Raw genomic sequence first — 18805 nt, 5'->3', positions numbered from 1 at the left:
AAAATACAAGTAAAAGGCTGCTTTTTTTTTCTCTGTAAGTAAAAAAAAAAAAAAAGTTTCTGGCAGTTATTCTGAAAGGACAGGGAAAGAAGAGAATTACTGCTTTATATTCCAAAGCAACTCTTCTTTGGAATAGCATGATATTTCAAAGTTCCGGACTGTGTCTCTATCTCTGCACCTGGCAAGGTTATGTTTTATATCCCTAAGCCTTAGATTTTTAAGATTAAACATAGGAGTCAAAGTATTATACTCTTTCTGGAAAGTAATTTGGTAATAATATATCATAAGGTTCAAAAATGTGCATTGTTTCTGAGCTCAATATACCATTTCTAGGAATTTATCCTAAGGAATAGCCATTAGAGACAATGCAGTAGTTTCTTCATGGTGATGTTTGTGAGCCTGAAAACCTTGTGTGTCCTGGGCATCTGAAACATCCCAGAAAAACCCCCAGGAGAATGATTGGGTGATAATAGATAAATGCGTCAGCCAGCCTGGAAAGATGCCTTAGTTTCCTAAGTGGGAAAAGGTTACAGAGATAAACTTCAGAATGTTAGCAGTCGTGTAATTGTAGATGACCACATTTTCCTGATGTTTCTACAATGAATATATACCTTGTGTTTTTCTTCTCTTAAATGTAAATGGAACCAGAAGTCTTTGTATACAACTTTGAGGAAGAAAACGTCCTAATCTTTAACTTTGGAGTAGGCTTTTGCCTTCCTAGATTTTATTCTTGATATAGTAACTTGAACCTTTGTCTTTTGTTCCCAGGGGCCTTACCAGGACACCCTGGAATTCGTGCTGGGGAGTAGGGACGCGTGTAAGAACTTCTGGAAGACGTGTGTAGAGTATCACACCTTTTTCAGACTTTCTGATCAGCCGAAGCCCAGAGCTAGAGCCATCCTCTTCAGCAGAGGTTCCTCCTTCAGATACAGGTGGGGCAGCTGTGCCAGGCAGGTCTGGGCCTTGTCTGTGGGACTGAGAACCCGAACAGCCTCAGCCAAGAAGGAGGTGGTGTGAATGTTCCAGAGAACTACACACAGACTGCAGCTATTGTAAAACTGGAGAAAGCATATCAAATAAAAGAGTGGGGAAAATAGGCTTCATAAAAACTGTTCAGAAAACTGGTTATGCTTGTTGCAAAGTATAATTTTTAAATGTATGTGTAAACTTACGAGAGAGGATGGGCAAGTCTTACTTTTCCTTTGCTTTTGTGAAAAATTAATGCTGTGAATTACTGTTTATTCTTTTCTTTAAAATCTGATTTTTTTTCACAGTGGAAGAACTCAGAAGCAACTAGTGGATTATGTCAAAGATGGTGGGATGAAGAGGATTCCATATGAAAGGTAAATTTTCTCATCTTCATGATGAAAAGTGTGGGCTTTTAAAATTAACGTTTTAAATACTTTAACCTGTATTTGAATAAAAATCACTTCAAATATGTAAACTTGTATTTTGGCACTTGAGTTCTGTTTCTTTTATTTATTTTAATGGTAATAGGTTTGTATTTTACAGTTATTTACAGTTATTGTGTACAGATACAGATAATGCTTGTTGGTTCTAGTCTGTATCGCTTAGCTTAGATGTAATGTTTTTACATAGCATGGTAAACTTTGAATCTGAAAATTCATGTTGTTTCTTTGCACGTGGAACTTTTCCTTCAGTGTGAAGGGGATAATTTCACCTCTTCTGAACGTGTATTTTTTGTTTGAATGCTTGTTTTCTTTTATCCTGCCGTTTCTAGTTAGGTGCCTCATGGCATGTTAACAGAGGCTTGGCCACATTTTTATGCGAGTCCTTCTCGCGGCACGGCATGTGCTGCTTTAGAAACAGGGGTCAGGCGAGGAGGGCTGGGGGCTCACAGCCTGTTCTCTGTTTGCAGAAAGCACAGCAAGACCCGGATGTCTCTCCGCGCCCTAAATGCCAACTTGCCAAGGCAGGTCAGTCCTTCTGCGTAAAACGTACACGGTATAATCACCTGTCCTCTTTGGGGAAATAATCTGGCAATGTTGTAACAAGAGTCCTAAAATTAGCTTTGTCATTTGTGTGGAAATTCCAATCCTGGGACCCTGTTGGCAGAAAGGAGTCCTGAGTGAAGAGAAAGCTCTGTGCGTTGAGATGTGTGACAGTGTTGTTTGTCATTCGAGAACTCCTAGCGACCACCGTCTGTGCCGGCTGAGTCACTGGCAGTTCTGGGCGTGTCCACACGAGGTGCTACTCAAGAGCCTTTAAAACTCGTTTCGGGAGAATAGTGCATGAGCAGGACGCGCCCGGAAAATGTCAGTACGTGAAAGTAGCAGGGTGCAAAGCAGCCTGGGTCATGTCCTCATTTTGATTTAAAAAGAGAAGTGTATGCACAGCGTCAAACATGATCTCTGAGCGATTGGATCCAGGCAGTTTTTATCTTCTCTTTGTGCTTCTCTCTGTGTATTTTTTCTTCTCTTTGTGCAGTGGACACAGTGCTTTTTGTTGTCAGGAAAACAACTGAGAAATACTACTTCTATAAAAGTGCAAAGTGAGGTTAAATGCCAGCTTAGGGAGGTGATTTGCTTAGTGAAGCCGTGTTCACTGAGTGGATCTTTTACTATTGTCTTAAGGGTGAAAAGCAGGAAACAAATGTGTATGCCTGTGTGTTTGACATGATCACAGCTATATTAAAACAGGTACACACAGGCGCACACAAACACTCACAGGAGACGTTTGGCCACAGTGTCCCAGACGTGACAGTCCTGTGTTGTGAGGCTGGGACGTCGATGACTGTGTTTCAGGTCTGCTTCTCCACTGCCTCTCCCTGTGCTCACGTTTGCGTGTTGACCGCCACATGCAAGTATATCTTTGCAGAGAATCTTGCTCTTTTCATGTACTGTTATTTCATAACTTTCTGTGTGCAGCCGTATAGTTTCATATTTATACATTTTAATTGCTGCACAAAGTTGATTTGCGTTGACAGTTTTGTCATTTATACTGTTATAGTATTCTAGAAGCTACACTTGAACCTCATATATTAAAGCTCGTGTGTCCTAAATTTCTTTTTAATCGGGTCTTTTAAATAACAACATTCTTTAACTCTTCTAGGTACGTTTTCTATTTTGGAATTCCTTGTTAAATCAACTGAAATTAAAAGAACTTATTTTTGTTTCTTTAACAAAGTTCAAATTTGTGAGTAGTCTAAAAGTTACATTTAAGCTTTCAGTTCTCTGATGCTGTCTTTTAAAAGTCACAGAGAATATGGAATATGGTTGATGATTAGGAAAAAGCCATGTGGTAGACACACAAAAAGAGATGAATCTTACGGATCGAGAGCTGCCGCTTTGTCTCTGAAGGGGTGGTCGCTGTGCTGCTGCTGCTGCTGTTTCTTCTGCTTTGGTCTGACCGCCCCCTTGTGATGTTGTCAGTGCTGGTGTGACACGGCTGTGTCTCGGTGACATGTGAGTGGGAAGGGCTGCTCCGTGTCCCTGCGTGTGGGACCGTGAGCCAGGACACAGCGCAGGCGCCCGGCGTGGCGAGCAGCACGGTGGGGCTACTGCCCCTCCCAGCACCCCGCGCCCCGCTTGTGAGCCTCTTCCTGCTCATACGCAGGGCCACTCCTGCACCTCCGAGATGCCCGGGGCTCCTGTGCACGGCGTCGGCGAGGAGCTCCGTGTGCGGACCTGGCCCTTGCTGCCCGGGCGGTGTGTGGATGCACTGATGCCTTTTGTCCCCTGGTGACCCCTGGCAGGGCGGGGGAGGGCGCCTGGGTAGCCGAGTGGGGCAGCTCACCCCTCCTCCAGCCGCCCAGCCCCAGGGGAACAATGATGCCCAAAGACAGCCCCAGGCAACTTCAGGGTGACCTGGGTGCCAGGGAGACTCAGGGCCTTCAGTGGTGGAAATGGCCTTTCTTGTAGACAGGTCATGCCTAACGCAGAGAAAAAAGTGGACTTACAAGGGACCTAACTAGATCCTGGGTCCGTTTGAAATCCTGTCTGCATTTACAGATCTTCAGTTCTAACAGGAAAGGTCTGACCTGCTGCCCTCCTTTGTAGAAGTTGTGACAGAAATGTGTGGGTGCGGCTGTGCTCATCTGGGCCCCGTTAGCTTTGCAACTTCCCAGCAGTAATTGCTCATTTCACGTGTTCCTTTTTCTCTTCTCCTGATTTGATCCCCAGAGCGTCTTGTTCACCGAGGGCACAAGGACTCCCGCGTCCCCGTCTTCAACAAGTGCCTCCTTCTGTTCGGGCCCCGCCTCCCCTCCAGCCTCCGTGGGCCTGCTCGGTTCCAAGGACAGCAGCGGCTCCCCGACGGGGCCCCGGGCTCCCAGCGCCAGGTGGCCAGCTGCAGAGAGGAGTGGCGTGGCCGCGGCCCCGCCCCCCGGGCCGCCTGCATTCCAGCCTTGCCAAGGTGTCGGGTTGGGTCCGGGCGTGTGGAGCTGTGGCCCCAGCAGTACTGAGGGGCTGAGTCGCGCTGCCCTAGGCCTAGAGGCAGGGGGGGCCAGCAGGGAGCGTGCGGGTCACAGTGGCCATGGTGAGGGTGCCTTGACTGTGGGCCCCTCCCCTTCCAGGGGGGGGCCCCCGTGTGGCCGGCAGAGCCTCCAGGGGGGCCCTGTTTTCACATTGACAAGCGCCCAGCTGCCGGCGTTCGAGGAGTTCAGAGATGGCAGCCTGGCAGACATCTCCTTCTTTGCCGAAGGCTCTGAGGCCTTTCCTTTCCCCTTTGGCAGACTGCGCCCGCAGGCCCTGCTGTGTGGCCGCCTGGGGTCTGCTCCGTCCAGCCCGGAGGGGTCCTCCCCAGAGCCGGCCTGTGGGAGTGGGGCGCGCGGCTTTGAGTCCGAGGAGGAGGGCAGCCTTGGCGACGCGCACCCAGCCAACACCTCGGAGCTGTTGGAGGTGAAGGCGCAGGCCAGCCTGATGCAGCGCCTGCTCAGCCCGTCCGCCGCCAGCTCGCTCCGGCTCCACCGGTCCGAGACCAGCTCCCTCAGCAATGCGCCGCTGCCCGGCAGCCTGTCCGCGCACACACCCGGCTCTGCCGCCCAGTCCGAGGCCAGCTCCATGGCCAACTTCCCCGCCTGCTCGGTCCGCTCCGAGGCCAGCTCGGCCTTCCATTTCTCAGACATCGTCGACCAGTTAGAGCAGCTCAGCTGCCCGCCCATGACAGCTGAGGACCCGAGCGGCTCCGACACAGACTCGTGGGGCTCCGAGGCTGAGGCCCCCCTAGATGTGAGCCTCTTCTTCGGTAACCCCTTTGCTCAGACAAGGGGAGAGAGAGTCCTTTTCGATCTGCAGAGTAACATAAAGAATTTGACTGCTGGAGAGCAGGTCGATGAAAACCTGTCCTGACCGTTCCCGGCTTCCCTCCTGGGTGACCCTCACCTGCTCGGGGGGTGAGGGCTCAGATTGTCGGCTTTCGATACAGAAAGTGATTTGTGGTCATGGCTAGATATTCTTTTTTCCCCCTAATTCTCTGATTGATTGTTCTGTTTGGAATGCCAAAAAATTAAAACTTGAGCTTGGAGCGGTGTTAAAAGCTGTGCAGCAGGTTTAAAATGGATGAGTATCTCCAGCCCATCCTTTGGGGCTGATCATTTAGCCTTTGCAGCTTTATTCTTCTGGCATTTGCTTTGATTCAGCTAAAGTGGTGCTATGTGTTTTGAATGTTACACGGTTCTGATTCATGTTGACCTTTAATGGAATGTATGCCTTATGCCTGTTGCTGCTTTTTAAGGTGAGGTGTGCGACCCATGATTAATTATGATGGAGGTTTTGTCGGATTTGACTGCACGAAATCTTGACTAGGCCCCACAGGACGCAAATCCTGGGGAGGGCAGCGGGGGCTGCGGCCTCCTTGTGCTGTGGTCTGGGACTGCCCAGGGCGGCTCAGTGCCCGAGGCTTGGTTGCGTCCATGACTTAGGATCCAGGGACCGTGCTTGGAGAGGCGTTGGTTTAACCTGCGGTGTAAGCGGGACTGTGTCCTTTCCACCTTCCTTGGGGGACGCCACGTACTCGGTTGCAGGGAAGGCAGAACCAGACACACCAACCGGCCCAAGAGGCATGGCGTTAGCTCGAGCCGGCCAGCCGTTTCCTTGGGGCCGACGGGGGCTTGTTCCCTGTGGGGCCTGGGCACCCGGGGCCTCCCCCAGCTGCAGGGGGCTTAGCCTATTGTAGCAATGGTGTCTCCTCCGGCCAGGTGTGCACCCGACACAGCTGCTGGCTGATTCTGATAGACCCCATCCGCACGCATCCGTCCAGAGGCCATGGGCAAGGTCATGTGTGCAGACAGGCCTGGGGGCACTGCGCTCCACACCCCACAGACGGGCCAGCGCTCAGCACAGGCTGCATGGCCGGCCCCCTTGAGGGCGGACTTTGTCACCGAGTCCATGGACTGGGTCTTGTGCTTCCTTCCCGGTCTCACCTGGTGGAGCAGCGCCGTGTTTAAAGGTTAGTTTTCTTCCTGAAAGTCCCATCCTCGCCGTGTGTGTGGACCCCATTCCCGGCGGCCGCGTGGAGATGCCGGGGCTTCCCTGCAGGCTCGGTCGCCGTCCACAGATGGTGTCGATGGTGTTGATGGTGTCAGTCGGGTACCAGCAGGGGCTTCAGCCTAATGGGCCGGTACTTTCCATCCTCGCAGCTGCCTTACCGCCGCGCCATGTCCCTCGTGGCTCCGGTCCTGGGACGTTCACACCCACCGCCCCTGCACCCCCCAGGTCATGGGTCTGTCTGCACTGGTGCTGACTGGCTGGCGTCTGTGGAGAGACTGTGTGACCGTGACTGACGTCACTGGTGAGGATGGCACGTCTGGGACATTTTGTGTCACTGAAAAGATGCACCGTGGGTGTGTGTGGCAAGGAGCCGATACAGATGCTGTCCATCCAACGCTTTTCCTAAATCTTAGTTGACACAACGGCTGCCTCTGTCCTTGGTTGGTTGTTGTCTCCTGACTGTGCCCGCCGACGCTCCGAACTAACAGAGTGTCCTTTTGTCTTTAAAGCAGCCTGTCCTGGTGTCTGGGCAGAAGGTCTGAGCCAGCGGAGCAGCCGGGGCTGCAGGACGCGGGGCAGCGGGGGGAAGGGGGGGTGGTCGTCGTCCCATGTCGAAGAATCTGAATAAGTCCTGTTCTCAGATGTCTTTTACTGGGCCTTCCTGTTAAAGGTTTTGTCTTGTTTCTTCCAAGAAACTTCTTTTTCTGGGGATAATTTTCTAGCTTTTGTTTAGACAGTTTTCAGGATATGCAGAAGCGGAAGGAAGTATATCAGTGAAGCCCAAGCCTGTTGGGCGGGGCCGTCCTGTGCCCCCCCACCATGTCCCCCCGGGTGTTGCCCCCCTCCTATAAAGCGGGCCTGACGCGCTGACCACCTTCCTCAGCGTTCATGTGTCTCTGAAACAGAAGGCGCCTCCTCACTGGCCCCACGCAGATGTCACCCCACAAGGTGGACAAAGTGCTGGCCGACGTCTGGTTTGCTCAAATCGGGATCCAGACCCGGTCCGCGTGCTGCTCAAGGCCGAGATAGCCCATCTGTCTCCTCTTCCTCTTTCCCATTTGTGCCGGTGACTCGCAGGGAAGCCGAGCGGCCTTGGCTGTCGTCAGTCTGCCCCTCAGGCCCTGCAGCCCTGGAGGCTGGACCTGCAGCTGCACTGACGGCTGACCCCGACCCCTGACCCCCTGTTCCACGCATGGGCAGCGTGGCTCTAGAACGAGCCCAGCATCCCAGACGCTCTGTGGACACTGCTGGTGAAGGTGTTATTTTCAGATTCAGGGTTAGCTCTTTGGTCAGATTTGGAAAAATTTTGAACAACTTTCCTTTTCCAGAGTGTTCACGATGTGTTTACTTTTACAGCTTTCCTTTTACACCGAAACCGTTTCTTTAATATCAGTTGTGGCTTCTTTGGACTCTGCCCACAGCCCTCCTTCCCCTTCACTCCAGTGGGAGGAGCCCCCTCCCGGAGGGGACCCCTCAGCAACCGGGAAAGTGAGCCTGAAGGATAGATCCTACAGGTCCGGTCTTTCTGCTTGTAGCTCAAGCAGTGGCACTGTCGTGTTCTGTCTAGTAAGAGCTGGTTTATAGGAAGCATTAAAATATCCAGAATGGTTCTGAGTGAGGCCAGCAGCGGGCCTTTGCTGGGTTTGCTGAAGGCTGTTCATCGTGATTGCCTTTTCTTTGGAAAACATGTTATGCGGTGGCCCCACCTTGGAAGGGTGGCCCCGTAGACCTGGATTACAGGGTGAACGTGCAGACTGGCGTGGGACCCACAGGCTTGGGAGCAGCCCTTCTCACGCCGGCGCCAGCCGCTGAGAGCGCACGGCCGCAATGCGCTTTGCTCCGCCCGCGGGGGAGCCCGGCACCGTCACCGCAGCCCAGAGGCGGTGCCCACCGTCCCCGCCGAGTCCCCTGGAGTGACGCACTCCGCTTACGTGGACTGTTTATGTTTACTAGCTGTCAAGTCTGTGATCGTCTTTCAGTTTCCAGAGTCTAACAACAGCACAGCCTCACGTTAGTCAGGTTGACGGCACTAAAGCAGGTAACGGCGCGTCCTGTGTGGGCCTTTTCACATCACACAGGAATTCTCTCAGCGCAGGGTTAGAGTAGGATTCCTTTTTCCAGTTAACACACGTTTTTAAAATGGTAGTGATGATGGAGGGATGGGCAATAAAAACCGCACAAAAAAGTTGAACACGGAGAACTTTCACCATCCCCAAGATCGTCACTTTGCAAAGTCCTTTAATTGCTCTGGTGCCGTGTGTGTTGTGGTTTTCACCGCAGGCACCTTCTCACCTGCTACCTGGAGGAGTGGCTGAGCACCAGGTGTGCTGTGCTTCCGGTCTTGTGGCGCACACGGGCCACGACCCTATGTGTGTGTGACAAGGGATGCCAGTTGTGCGTCTTCAGGGTATGCTGTTCCCTCCCGGTTCAGGGAGCACCAGAAAGAAATCCATTCTTAGAACAGTTACTTCGTAGATGAAAATGTTAACGTTCTCTCAGGCACTTAAAGTTGGGCATTTCAGTGTCTGTTCTCAAGGCCACGGATTCACTCGTGGGATTGCGCCCCGGCCCCTGTCCTGAAGCGACAGAGCTTGTCACAGCTGGCCGGAGCGCAGGGGCCGCTGTGGGACTGTCTCTCCATGTGGCGCCCTGCCCGCCGTGACCCTGAATGCTGTCTTTTACGTGAACGTATCTATGTCCCCGGGAATGAGGAGAAAAGGGGATGGCATTTCCCTGTAAATCTGAACTCATTCATTCTTTAAAGACACATTGACGTTGCTGGTTTGTGGTTCTTGAAAGTTTATTTCCCGTTGAAATTGCCGTTTATAAATTTGCAGATATGTACTAATTCAGAACTCTTTGTTTACTCAATAAAATAAGGGAATATTTGCTATGGATTTTGATGGCTTTTTTAGCTTCCTTTCCCTCTACGTGCGTACAGTTTTGATTTATACCCATGGAAGGTTATCTCATGTGTCAGGTGAACCCCTGAAACAGCCCTGTATCTTTTCATATCACCACCGAAATCTGTCTTCATAGGCAGTTGGCCCCATGACACCCACAGACTGTCTCATGCTGGCTGTGGGTGGCGATGCCCCTATGGAAGGCCAGTCGGGGAAGCGCCTTGCTTTTCTCAGCAGCCCCACTCGGGCTTGTCGTGGCCCCTGTGGTCAGTGTGCAGAGGGGGATGTAGGAGAGCCGGTGGTCTGCTGGCTCTAGGCCCGCACGAGCCTCCAAGGTGCCAGCTGAGAGCAACACTGTTGGCAGCTTTGGGTTGGACTGCACGGTCCTTGGGCTTACAGTGCACAGAACACGTGCTGTGGGCTCCTTAACTCTGAAGGTGAGACCGTTTTATTGCCTTTTCCCCGCAGTCAGCTAGACCCCGCCTGATAAAATCCCTGGCCTGAAGTGTGGCAGCTGCTCAGATTCTGAACTGGCCTTTCCTCCTGGACCCCCTCGGCTGCCGCGAGCTTCTGCTGCGTCCACGGAGCTGTCCGCCTCTTCAGCCCCTCTCAGGCCTCGGGGCTGCCCCACTCCTGCGCAGCGGCTGCAGCAAGCCAGCCAAGGACGGGGTGCTCGGGGCAGCGCAGGCCCCTCGGGGCGGGGGCCAGGCTCCCTCTGGGGTCTCGAGGCACCCGGCGCCCAGTGTGATGGGGACGGGAGGCGGCTGGCAGCGTCTAGAAAGGCTCCTGTTGGCATGAACTCCCTGGGGGACCCCCCCTTAGAGCAGAGGACAGTGGATCACTGGGGTCTCCATTTCTTCCCCCATCACACCGGCCCGTCCCTCACTGCCGCCCCCCACTGCCGTCACCCCCGCGGGGATGAGGTGGCGACACCTCCGTGATGAACCAGTGGGTGCACGGGGTGACCAGTTAGGAGGGTGAAAGTTGTGTGGCCTTTACGTTCCAGAACGTTCACTCAGGTCACACCTCCTTCCTAACGCACGTCACCTCCACACTTCGGAGTTTACTTGAATAGTTTCTTTTGGGGCCCTTGCCTCCATTGCTCCAGTAGTTCAGAAGATCCTTAAGTCTCAGCTTCTCAAACTTTAGACAAAATGTGTCATTTATTAGAAGAAGGATGTGCACCCTGGACCACCTACATGTGTCACGCAGAGGAGACCCCACACCTGGCGGGCGTCATCCGGACAAATGATCCAGAGTGTGAATGAGTTGTAGGTTGGCACCCCCGTTTTTCTCAACAAGGAAGGAGTCTTGTTTGCTTAGAAGGAAACAGAAGAGAAGACTCGGGAAAATGCCCCTGGGTGCGCCATGCGTGTAGACGTCACCCCCTGAGTCTCAGGTGACCACAGCCACTTCCAGACTGAGCCGTCACAGCCCTGGGAGACAGACGAACACACAGCAGGAAGAAGGGGTGAGCTGGACCTTGGACCCCTCGGAGTAGCCACTTTTTTACCTCCTACTTTTATGAACCATATTTCCTATAAGAGAGACTCGTGACATCCTAGTTCAGAAGTGGAGCCAGATGTGGTTTCCTGCAACTCATCAGGGTCATGCTTACCTGTTCTTTGGAAAAATCAGCTTTTCCCTTTTCTTATGGGATTAGTGATCACTGTTCCAGCCGTAGAGGGAGCTTCTAGATCTTACACTCTCTCCATCATGTTAACCTTCACACTTGACCTTGAATTTTCCAAACTGGAGCTGACTCTTGCTCCGCTATAAGGCAAAAAGTTTCAAAATTGTTTATTTTCTTACAGAGTTTCGAAGAAGAGAATTTAAAGGTATGAAATAAAAGTAGCTGAGCTTCCTGTCTGAAAGTGATGTTTCTCTTTCATCACCTGGTCAGACGATAAGGAGGTAACAAACACAAAGCACAGTACTGCGCTTCTCAAAACGATGTCAAAAATTATAAGATGGATATTTAGAAATGTTTGGAAATAAAGAATGCCACAAAGAAAATCATCTCCCAGGGTGGCTCACTGCTGACTGACTGAAACGAAAGTTTTACCTTTTCAGTGTTTTTTTGAAGACGGTCGAACTTTGCACCTTTGAGAGCAGAGGCTGCCTGTGAACTCTGGGTAGACAGTAGAAACGGAGAGCTGTCCACGCATCCCAAAGCATTTCCTTTTGGAAGCGTTTCCAAACCTGTCTCGTCTGCAAGGATTCGGTGGTTCTCGGTGCCACGGTGGGGCATACGTGTGAGCGGGTCCTGTGACTCAGAGCAACACGGACTCCTCCTGGCTGTGTGACAGTGGAGGACCTTGGACGCAGAGGTCTGGGTTTACAAACATTTAAGATTCTTCACCGTGTCAGTTAAGGCTACACATACTCTGTGGCACCTAAAACTTGACATTTAGCATCTTAAAAATGCTTCAGCGATCTGCCTGTTGGTGTGTATTTTAATACAGGTTGTGCACGTGGACAGGGCTTTCTAAGGTCGGAGCCTGTCACGCCACGACATGGTCCAGAGCAGCCGTCGCGCGGCAGAGCCACGGCCCCACGGGCGCGCTCTGGGCGTAGGGCCCGCGCGTCACTGGCATCACAGCAGAGAGGCAGCGGCCCGCACACTCCCGCAGCCTCGTTTACTGCCGCTTGCTTGAAAACAGCTCCTGGCAGATTTATTCGCTTCATCCAGTAGCGTCTGTGTGGAGAGAATTTGATGTAGGTATGAGGTATTATGTTTTGATGCGGCTGACAGATTTAATAAAAACAGATGTTTAATGTCTGTTTGTGGTGCTTTTTAATCAAGTCACTAAATTGTGAGTTGACAATTTTTGTGAAATAATAAGTACAGTTGTCCCTTGGTATTCACGGGGGATTGGTTCCAGGACCCCACAGATAGCAGAACCCCTGACAGGGAAAGTCTTACGTGAGATGGCGTCGTATTTGCATACAACCCACCCACATGCTCCCGGATACTTTAAATCATCTCTGCATTAGGTACAACACCTAATCCAGTGTAAATGCTCTGTGAATAGTTGTAAATACAGTGTAAGATGCTGTATAAATAGCTGCCAGAGCGGCAAATTCAAGTATTGCTTTTGGGGCCTTTCTGGAACGTTTCCCCCCACCCCCGATATATTCTGTCCTCATTGATTGAGTCTTCAAATGTGGAACCTGCAGATGTGAGGGCAGCCTTGTCTACAATGATAATATCAAATGATGGCCTTTAACCTCCCTAGAACCAAAACAGTTTATTCCAGACAAGCTGTTTGTCCCGAGGGGGTCACTTGCTGGGCTTTGGTCTCCCGTTCGTCAGCCCATTTGTCAGCCCCCGAGCCCACCCTGGCTAGGCCTGTCTGCAGCCTTGTCACAGGAGGCTTCAGAGCTAACACCACCTCCTCACCTGTCACCTTCTGCTATGTAAAAATAAAGTCAGGTTTTGCAAGAACTCTGTGGTAAACTGTGCACTAGTAGCTTTCTGTCGGGCGGGGGCGCTGTGCGGGGCGGGAGGACGCGAGGGTCACCCTGTGGACCTGTTCTCAGAACCAGCGAGGGTGAGCGTCTTGGTTCTCATACCCTGAGCAACATGCCTGGGAAGAGTAAGTAGACAGCTTATTAATAGCTTCTACATCTTTTCTGAATTTTCACTGTGTAAAGGTGTCTCATTACGCAATTCCGGGCTACTTAAGGACACAGCGGACCTTGGAGTGTGATCCTAAACAGCTCAGCCTGGAAACGAGCCTCTTCTGCAGTCAAAGGAGCCGTGCCTCGGGCACAGCCCAGAGCCCTCGGTTGGTTTGGTCCCCGCAGAAGTGACAGTGCAGGCCTGTCGGGGGAGGGGATGTAGGCAAGGCACGCTATTTTAAGGTGGCTTAGCTTATTTTAAATATGTAATAAAAGCAGATTTTAATAAAACTGGTTCCGATAATTTCACGTTTTTACGTTGTCCAGGTTTTCCAATGTCAGTGAACGTTTCTCTGTGTCTTAAATCTGTGTGGTTGTGAGAATCCCAGAGGAGAGCTCTGCTATCCGGCATTGGTAGCCCATCCCCAGAAGCCCTGGGTGGGGTCCCAGCTTCCCAGAGCTCTGAACTTGTCAATGTGAAAATAAGGGCTCCCTCCCGCCCTCAGGCCACGGTGGAGGGCTGCAGGGGCTTGTGTGTGGCAGCCCGGCCAGCAGGAAGCTCTCTGCACCAGCCTGCCTCCTACACACTTCACGCTTTAGGCTGAATAAACCAAGTTTTGAGTCTGTAAACTGGTCACCGTGGGCAACTGCATTTGGTCCCCAATCACGGTGTGAAAGGATCTCGTTTTGAAACCCGTTGTGTTACTTCTAGCGTTTTGTAAACTGACTTAATAATCATACTCAGAGATAATGGTAGTTTGGGTGTTAAAATGCTATACATTTATAAACTCAAGGTAAATTTCTATCTTAAATTGCTTTTGAACAGTTAAACGTCTTCTCTAAAACTCTGCTTTAAAGTAACTTTCAAATGTGGCATTTAATAGTTACTAATCTCTCGGGCCTCCCTGGTGGCGCAGTGGTTAAGAGTCCACCTGCCGATGCAGGGGATACGGGTTCGTGCCCCGGTCTGGGAGGATCCCATATGCCGCGGAGCGGCTGGGCCCGTGAGCCATGGCCGCTGGGCCTGCGCATCCGGAGCCTGTGCTCCGCAACGGGAGAGGCCACAACAGTGAGAGGCCCGCATACCGCAAAAAGAAAAAAAAAAAAAAAAAAAAAAAATAGTTACTAATCTCTCATAGAAAAACATTAGAAATAAACCTTGGAGGATTTTTTTAAATAGAAAAGAGAATTTCTTGATCACAAAATGTTGGATGAAATAGAACGAGGCCAGAATTTTGGCTTCAGTCTGGTCAAAAGCAAACATTATTTTCAGAAGGGGAAAAAATTAAGTATGAGTTACTTTTGTCGTATGATTCTAGAAATCAGAATAAAATCCTTGCTAACAAACAATTCAAGGAAGTAGAAAACAGTATGGCGAGCGTGATCCAGTTATTTAAGTGAATGGTTAATGAGTTTGGCCTCAGAATACACGTTCTTTTCCAGATAAGTCAGCTTCAGTTTGGCCTCTTATGTGTGCACCCTCCTCCCCGTGGGCTCTCTCGTGGCCGCATCTTCCCCGGGAACCCAGAGCCCTGGGCCAAGCTGCCCTGGAGGTTCTCTGGGGAAGCGGGCTCTCACTTGGCACCTGTTCTCACCGTTGCGTTATGTCACACTGAGGCCTGCATGTCCCCAGAAGGGCCTGGTGGCAGGTGCTGTCCCTCGGGTCTGCCCTTCTTCATCTCTCGCTCCATCGCCCGTTCACTTCCAGGCCTTTCCGTGGAGAGTCCTCAGCTTCCCTCCACCCGGAAGACCCCACCGAGCCTGAGCCCACTGGGCCCAGCCGAGCAGGGCTCCTCTCCCCTGCTGAGCCCCGTCCTCAGCGATGCTGGCGGAGCCAGGATGGACGACCAGGAGGAGCTGAGACACAAGGTGGGTGCCCCCGGGGGGCTTGCTGCTGGGGGCCTGGGCAGCAGGGGCTGGGGGTTCCCCAGTCCTGAGACCCTCCCACCACCTCCGGGGCGCTCGGGGTCCCTCTGTGCCAAGACGGGCCTCCTCATTCCTTTCACGTTCCTGGCGCCCATAGGTTCCAAGTGCGGGGCTGGATCCCGGGGACCTGGGGGCCTCAGCCTCCCCGCTTTGCTGGGAGGAGGCCTGGGGGTCAGGCGAGGCCGTGGGGCTGGGGGCTGAGGCATTCTGGAGGTGCGTCCCAGGGGCTGGGCGTGTGGACTCGCGGGGAAAGAGCGAGGTCGGTAGGCAGAGCGCCACGGACCAGGCAGAGAAACGTGCCCGCTCGCTGGTGAGGCCACAGCCTGAAGCATCGCCAGCGAGGCCCCGGCCCCCCAGATGCACGCTGGGAGACCTGCAGGTTTCCTGATGACTCCCCTGGCAGGTCCTGGGAGCCTTGGCGTCAGCTGGCCAGGCCTTGGGCTCCCACGTCGGCATCTGACTGCCCAGCTTGGTGGGGCGTGGGGCGGGGACTGCCCTGGTGGGAGGCTGCCCTGCCCAGCCCTCCCTCGGAGCCCGTGCACCAGCTTGCTTCTTGGAATCTCTCCTCCTTCCTGTGTCTCCCACTTACTGTGCTGTTTCTCCTTTTTAATAGAAATTGGTGGGGATGTACAGTATTGGGAAGGCCTGAAAGGGGAGGTGGGGTTGCTTCCCTGCCTGTGTGTGGGCACCAGGCTTGGGGCTCTGTGGGGACAAGGCAGGGCCTCTCCCTCTGCCCTGACCTGGGGCCTGCGGACAGGTCTGCTTGCTGGTATGGCTGGCAGAGCAGCAGCTGTTTTGCTTTCTCTCCACTGAGTTTCCTAAGAGGTGCTCTTTGCTCTGGAAATCAGGGGTTGGCCCTGGCTGCCCAGGCTGGCCACCCATGAGCTGCTGCTGCCCGCTCTGCTGCTGGAGTCCCCTTGGCACCTGCTGTGCCCTCAGCAGTGATGTTGCTGTGGTTGTTTCCGAGCGTCTCTCTGGGCACCTTCACCCGCCACGGGAAGAGGAGCTGGTCTCGGGCCTCAGTGGGGACCCAGGCAGGAAACGCTCACTGGCAGCGTGCATGCGATGTGTCCACAATCCGGACCAGAGCCAGGACGCTTGGCCACAGGGAGATCAGGGCAGGGAGGGCCGAAGCCTCCCAGACCAGGGCCGTGGGCCTCCTGATGCAGCTCTGACCCCAGAGAGCTCACTGAGCACACAAGCTCGGTGATTGTTCAGTGGATTTGAAGAAGTCATGTTTTAATAGCACAAAGCCCAGAAAGAAAGAATTGACGAGCATGAAGTTTGGAAAGGCGGCCTGCAGGTGTCCGGGGCGGGATACCAGGACATGCCATGGGACCGGGTGGCTGCCAGTGGTGTGGGAAAAGCTGGCGTGAGAAGCAGCCCGCGGACGCTCCACACACAAATCCCAGAGGGAGGACAGCAGGACAGGCTGTGAAGGGTCAGGTGGAACCTCTTGGTGTCCCCACGGCTGAGGGCAGTGGCCTCCAGGACACACAGGAGGAGCGGCCTCTGCTGCCGCGACCACCCTAAACTCCCCAGGGCCCCGAGGAGAAGTCTCAGACCCCACGGTGCAAACCTGGCCCCACCTTCCTCCCCAAACGGGTCACCTGCAGACTCGGACCCTTGCCCTGCCGCACTCCTTCCCTCGGCCGACTCGCCACCTCCACCCACCCGGACCCTGACTGTCAGGGTCACCACCCCTCAGCCTGGCTCGCCCTTCCCTGCGCCTCCTGACCAGCCCCGGCCCCCAGACACATCCTGGGCCCCGTGCACCACGATGTGCTCAGATAGGCCCCAAACACCCTGCCTTCCCACCCTGCCGGTGACCACTTGGCTACCTTGTAGCCCCCCATCCTTGACCTCTGGACCGGCCCCCACCGCCCAGCTGCCCGGCCCCACCCTCTCTAGGAGGCAGCCGTCTGTCCTGCCAGCCTCCACCCCACCTGCTCCCTTTGTCCTGTGCGCTTTGCTGCCCGGCTGGGTCACTTCCCCGGTAGCTGGAGTTGCTTCCTGCCTGTTGCTTTCTTGCCTGGGAGGCCGTCAGCTCGAGGGCAGGGACCTCTGTTCCTGGGCACGTCCCAGGTGCCTGTTGGCACGGTGGACGTGGGAGGGTCGGCCCTAAATTCTCCGCCGGGGGAAGAGCAGCGGGGCGAGCGTGCGGGGACGGAGCAGGACCAGGTGTCCGCCAGGTAGGAGAGAGTGGAGGAGAGGCCATGCACCGGGACCTTGACTGAGGCGGAGGCAGCTATCTGAGGTGTGCTCAGGGTGGGGTGGGGCCTGCGGGGATACGACACAGCCCCCGGCCCAGGCGGGCACGAGGCCTGTGCTTCACTGCCCTTCCCGCTCCTGAGGGTCTTGCCACCGCTGACCTGCCTGTGGCCCCTGCGGATGGTCAGCGGCCCTGTCGCAGGTTTAAGAGCCCCGGGGCTGGGCCACGTCAGCCAGCCTCGGGCTCTAACTGCAGGCACAGATAAAACGTACATCGCTTGGCAATTTTAATGACTTTCCTGTGAGTTAGGCTTAACTGTTCATAATCACATACATTCATGCATGGGCAGACCTCGTATTATTGCGCTCTGCAGATACTGCCTTTTTTTTTTTTTCCTACAAATGGAAGGTTTGTGGTGACCCTGTGTCAAGTCTGCCAGCACCATTTTTTCCAGTAGTATTTGCTCACCTTGTGTCACATTTTGATGATTCTCACAATACCTCAAACTTTCCCATTATTACGATTGTTGTGGTGTCTGTGGTCAGTGAGCTGTGATGTAACTACTGCCGCTCACCGAGGGCTCAGATGATGGTTAGTATTTGTAGCAGTTAGTTTTGTTTGTTTGTTTTGTCTTGGCTGCATTGAGTCTTCGTTGCTGCCCGTGGGCTTTCTCTAGTTGTGGGGAGAAGGGGCTCCTCTTTGTTTGAGTGCGTGGGCTTCTCATCACAGTGGCTTCTCTTGTTGCGGAGCACAGGTTCTAGGCGCGCGGGCTTCAGTAGTCGTGGCTCGCAGGCTCTAGAGTGCAGGCTCAGTAGTTGGGACGCATGGGCTTTGTTGCTCCGTGGCATGTGGGATCTTCCTGGACCAGGGCTCGAACCCGTGTCGCCTGCATTGGCAGGCAGATTCTTAACCACTGCGCCACCAGGGAAGTCCCAATTAAGAAGTTTTTAATTAAGGTAAGTACATTGTTTTTTTAGACATAATGTGGGAGTTCCCTGGCGGTCCAGTGGTTAGGACTTGGTGCTTTCACTGCCATGGCCCCAGGTTCAACCCCTGGTCAGAGAACTAAAATCCCGCAAGCTGTGCAGCATGGCCAAAAAAAAAAAAAAAAGGTGGGGGGGGAAGACATAAGGCCGTTGTACCCTTAATAGACTACAGTATGGGGGAAATGTAATTTTATATGCACTGGGAAACCAAAAAAATTCATGTGACTCACTTCGTTGCAATATTTGCTTTATTGTGGTGGTCTGGAACCCAACCCTCTATATCTCTGAGGTGTGCCTGTATCTGTGTGTTAAGCAGCTACAGTCCTGTGAGTGATATCTGAACAGTAATTTCATCACAAAACGAGTAATTAGCTTCACTATATGTTGCTGTTTAAACAGCAATTCTTTTCTCAAAAAGAATAATATAAAATGAGAAAAACATCTGGGGGAGATACAGCGGGGCTTATATCTTCACTTAGAAGTGACCCTCTCAGGACGTGCACGTGAAGATCACGTGACAGCGTTAACTTAAGCAGAAGAGATGGAGTGTTAGGACCATCGGCGACGTGGCTGGCTGACACACGCTCACACTGTCTGCACTTCTTGCAGTGTGCGCCCGCGGACGAGGCCTATTTCATAGCAAAGGAGATTCTTGCTACAGAGCGAACATACCTGAAGGATTTAGAAGTTATTACCGTGGTATGA

At 53.0% G+C, this 18805-nt stretch overlaps 1 protein-coding gene across 1 annotated transcript in view; it reads left to right on the top strand.

The window, feature by feature from the left end:
- FARP2 (FERM, ARH/RhoGEF and pleckstrin domain protein 2) overlaps nucleotides 1-18805 on the top strand; it is an 88969-nt gene that overhangs the window by 56483 nt on the left and 13681 nt on the right. The window contains exons 10-15 of the mRNA XM_060105720.1: nucleotides 769-932; nucleotides 1275-1343; nucleotides 1880-1937; nucleotides 4143-4374; nucleotides 14685-14845; nucleotides 18710-18799. Of these exons, the coding sequence (XP_059961703.1) occupies nucleotides 769-932; nucleotides 1275-1343; nucleotides 1880-1937; nucleotides 4143-4374; nucleotides 14685-14845; nucleotides 18710-18799 (774 nt within the window). The remainder of the gene's footprint in view (nucleotides 1-768; nucleotides 933-1274; nucleotides 1344-1879; nucleotides 1938-4142; nucleotides 4375-14684; nucleotides 14846-18709; nucleotides 18800-18805) is intronic.

The sequence above is a fragment of the Mesoplodon densirostris genome, chromosome 8, assembly GCF_025265405.1.
Source record: "Mesoplodon densirostris isolate mMesDen1 chromosome 8, mMesDen1 primary haplotype, whole genome shotgun sequence".
NCBI classification, from domain to species: Eukaryota; Metazoa; Chordata; class Mammalia; order Artiodactyla; family Ziphiidae; genus Mesoplodon; species Mesoplodon densirostris.
The sequence above is the reverse complement of the archived record's forward strand: the minus strand, read 5'-3'. Positions and strand labels throughout refer to the sequence as shown.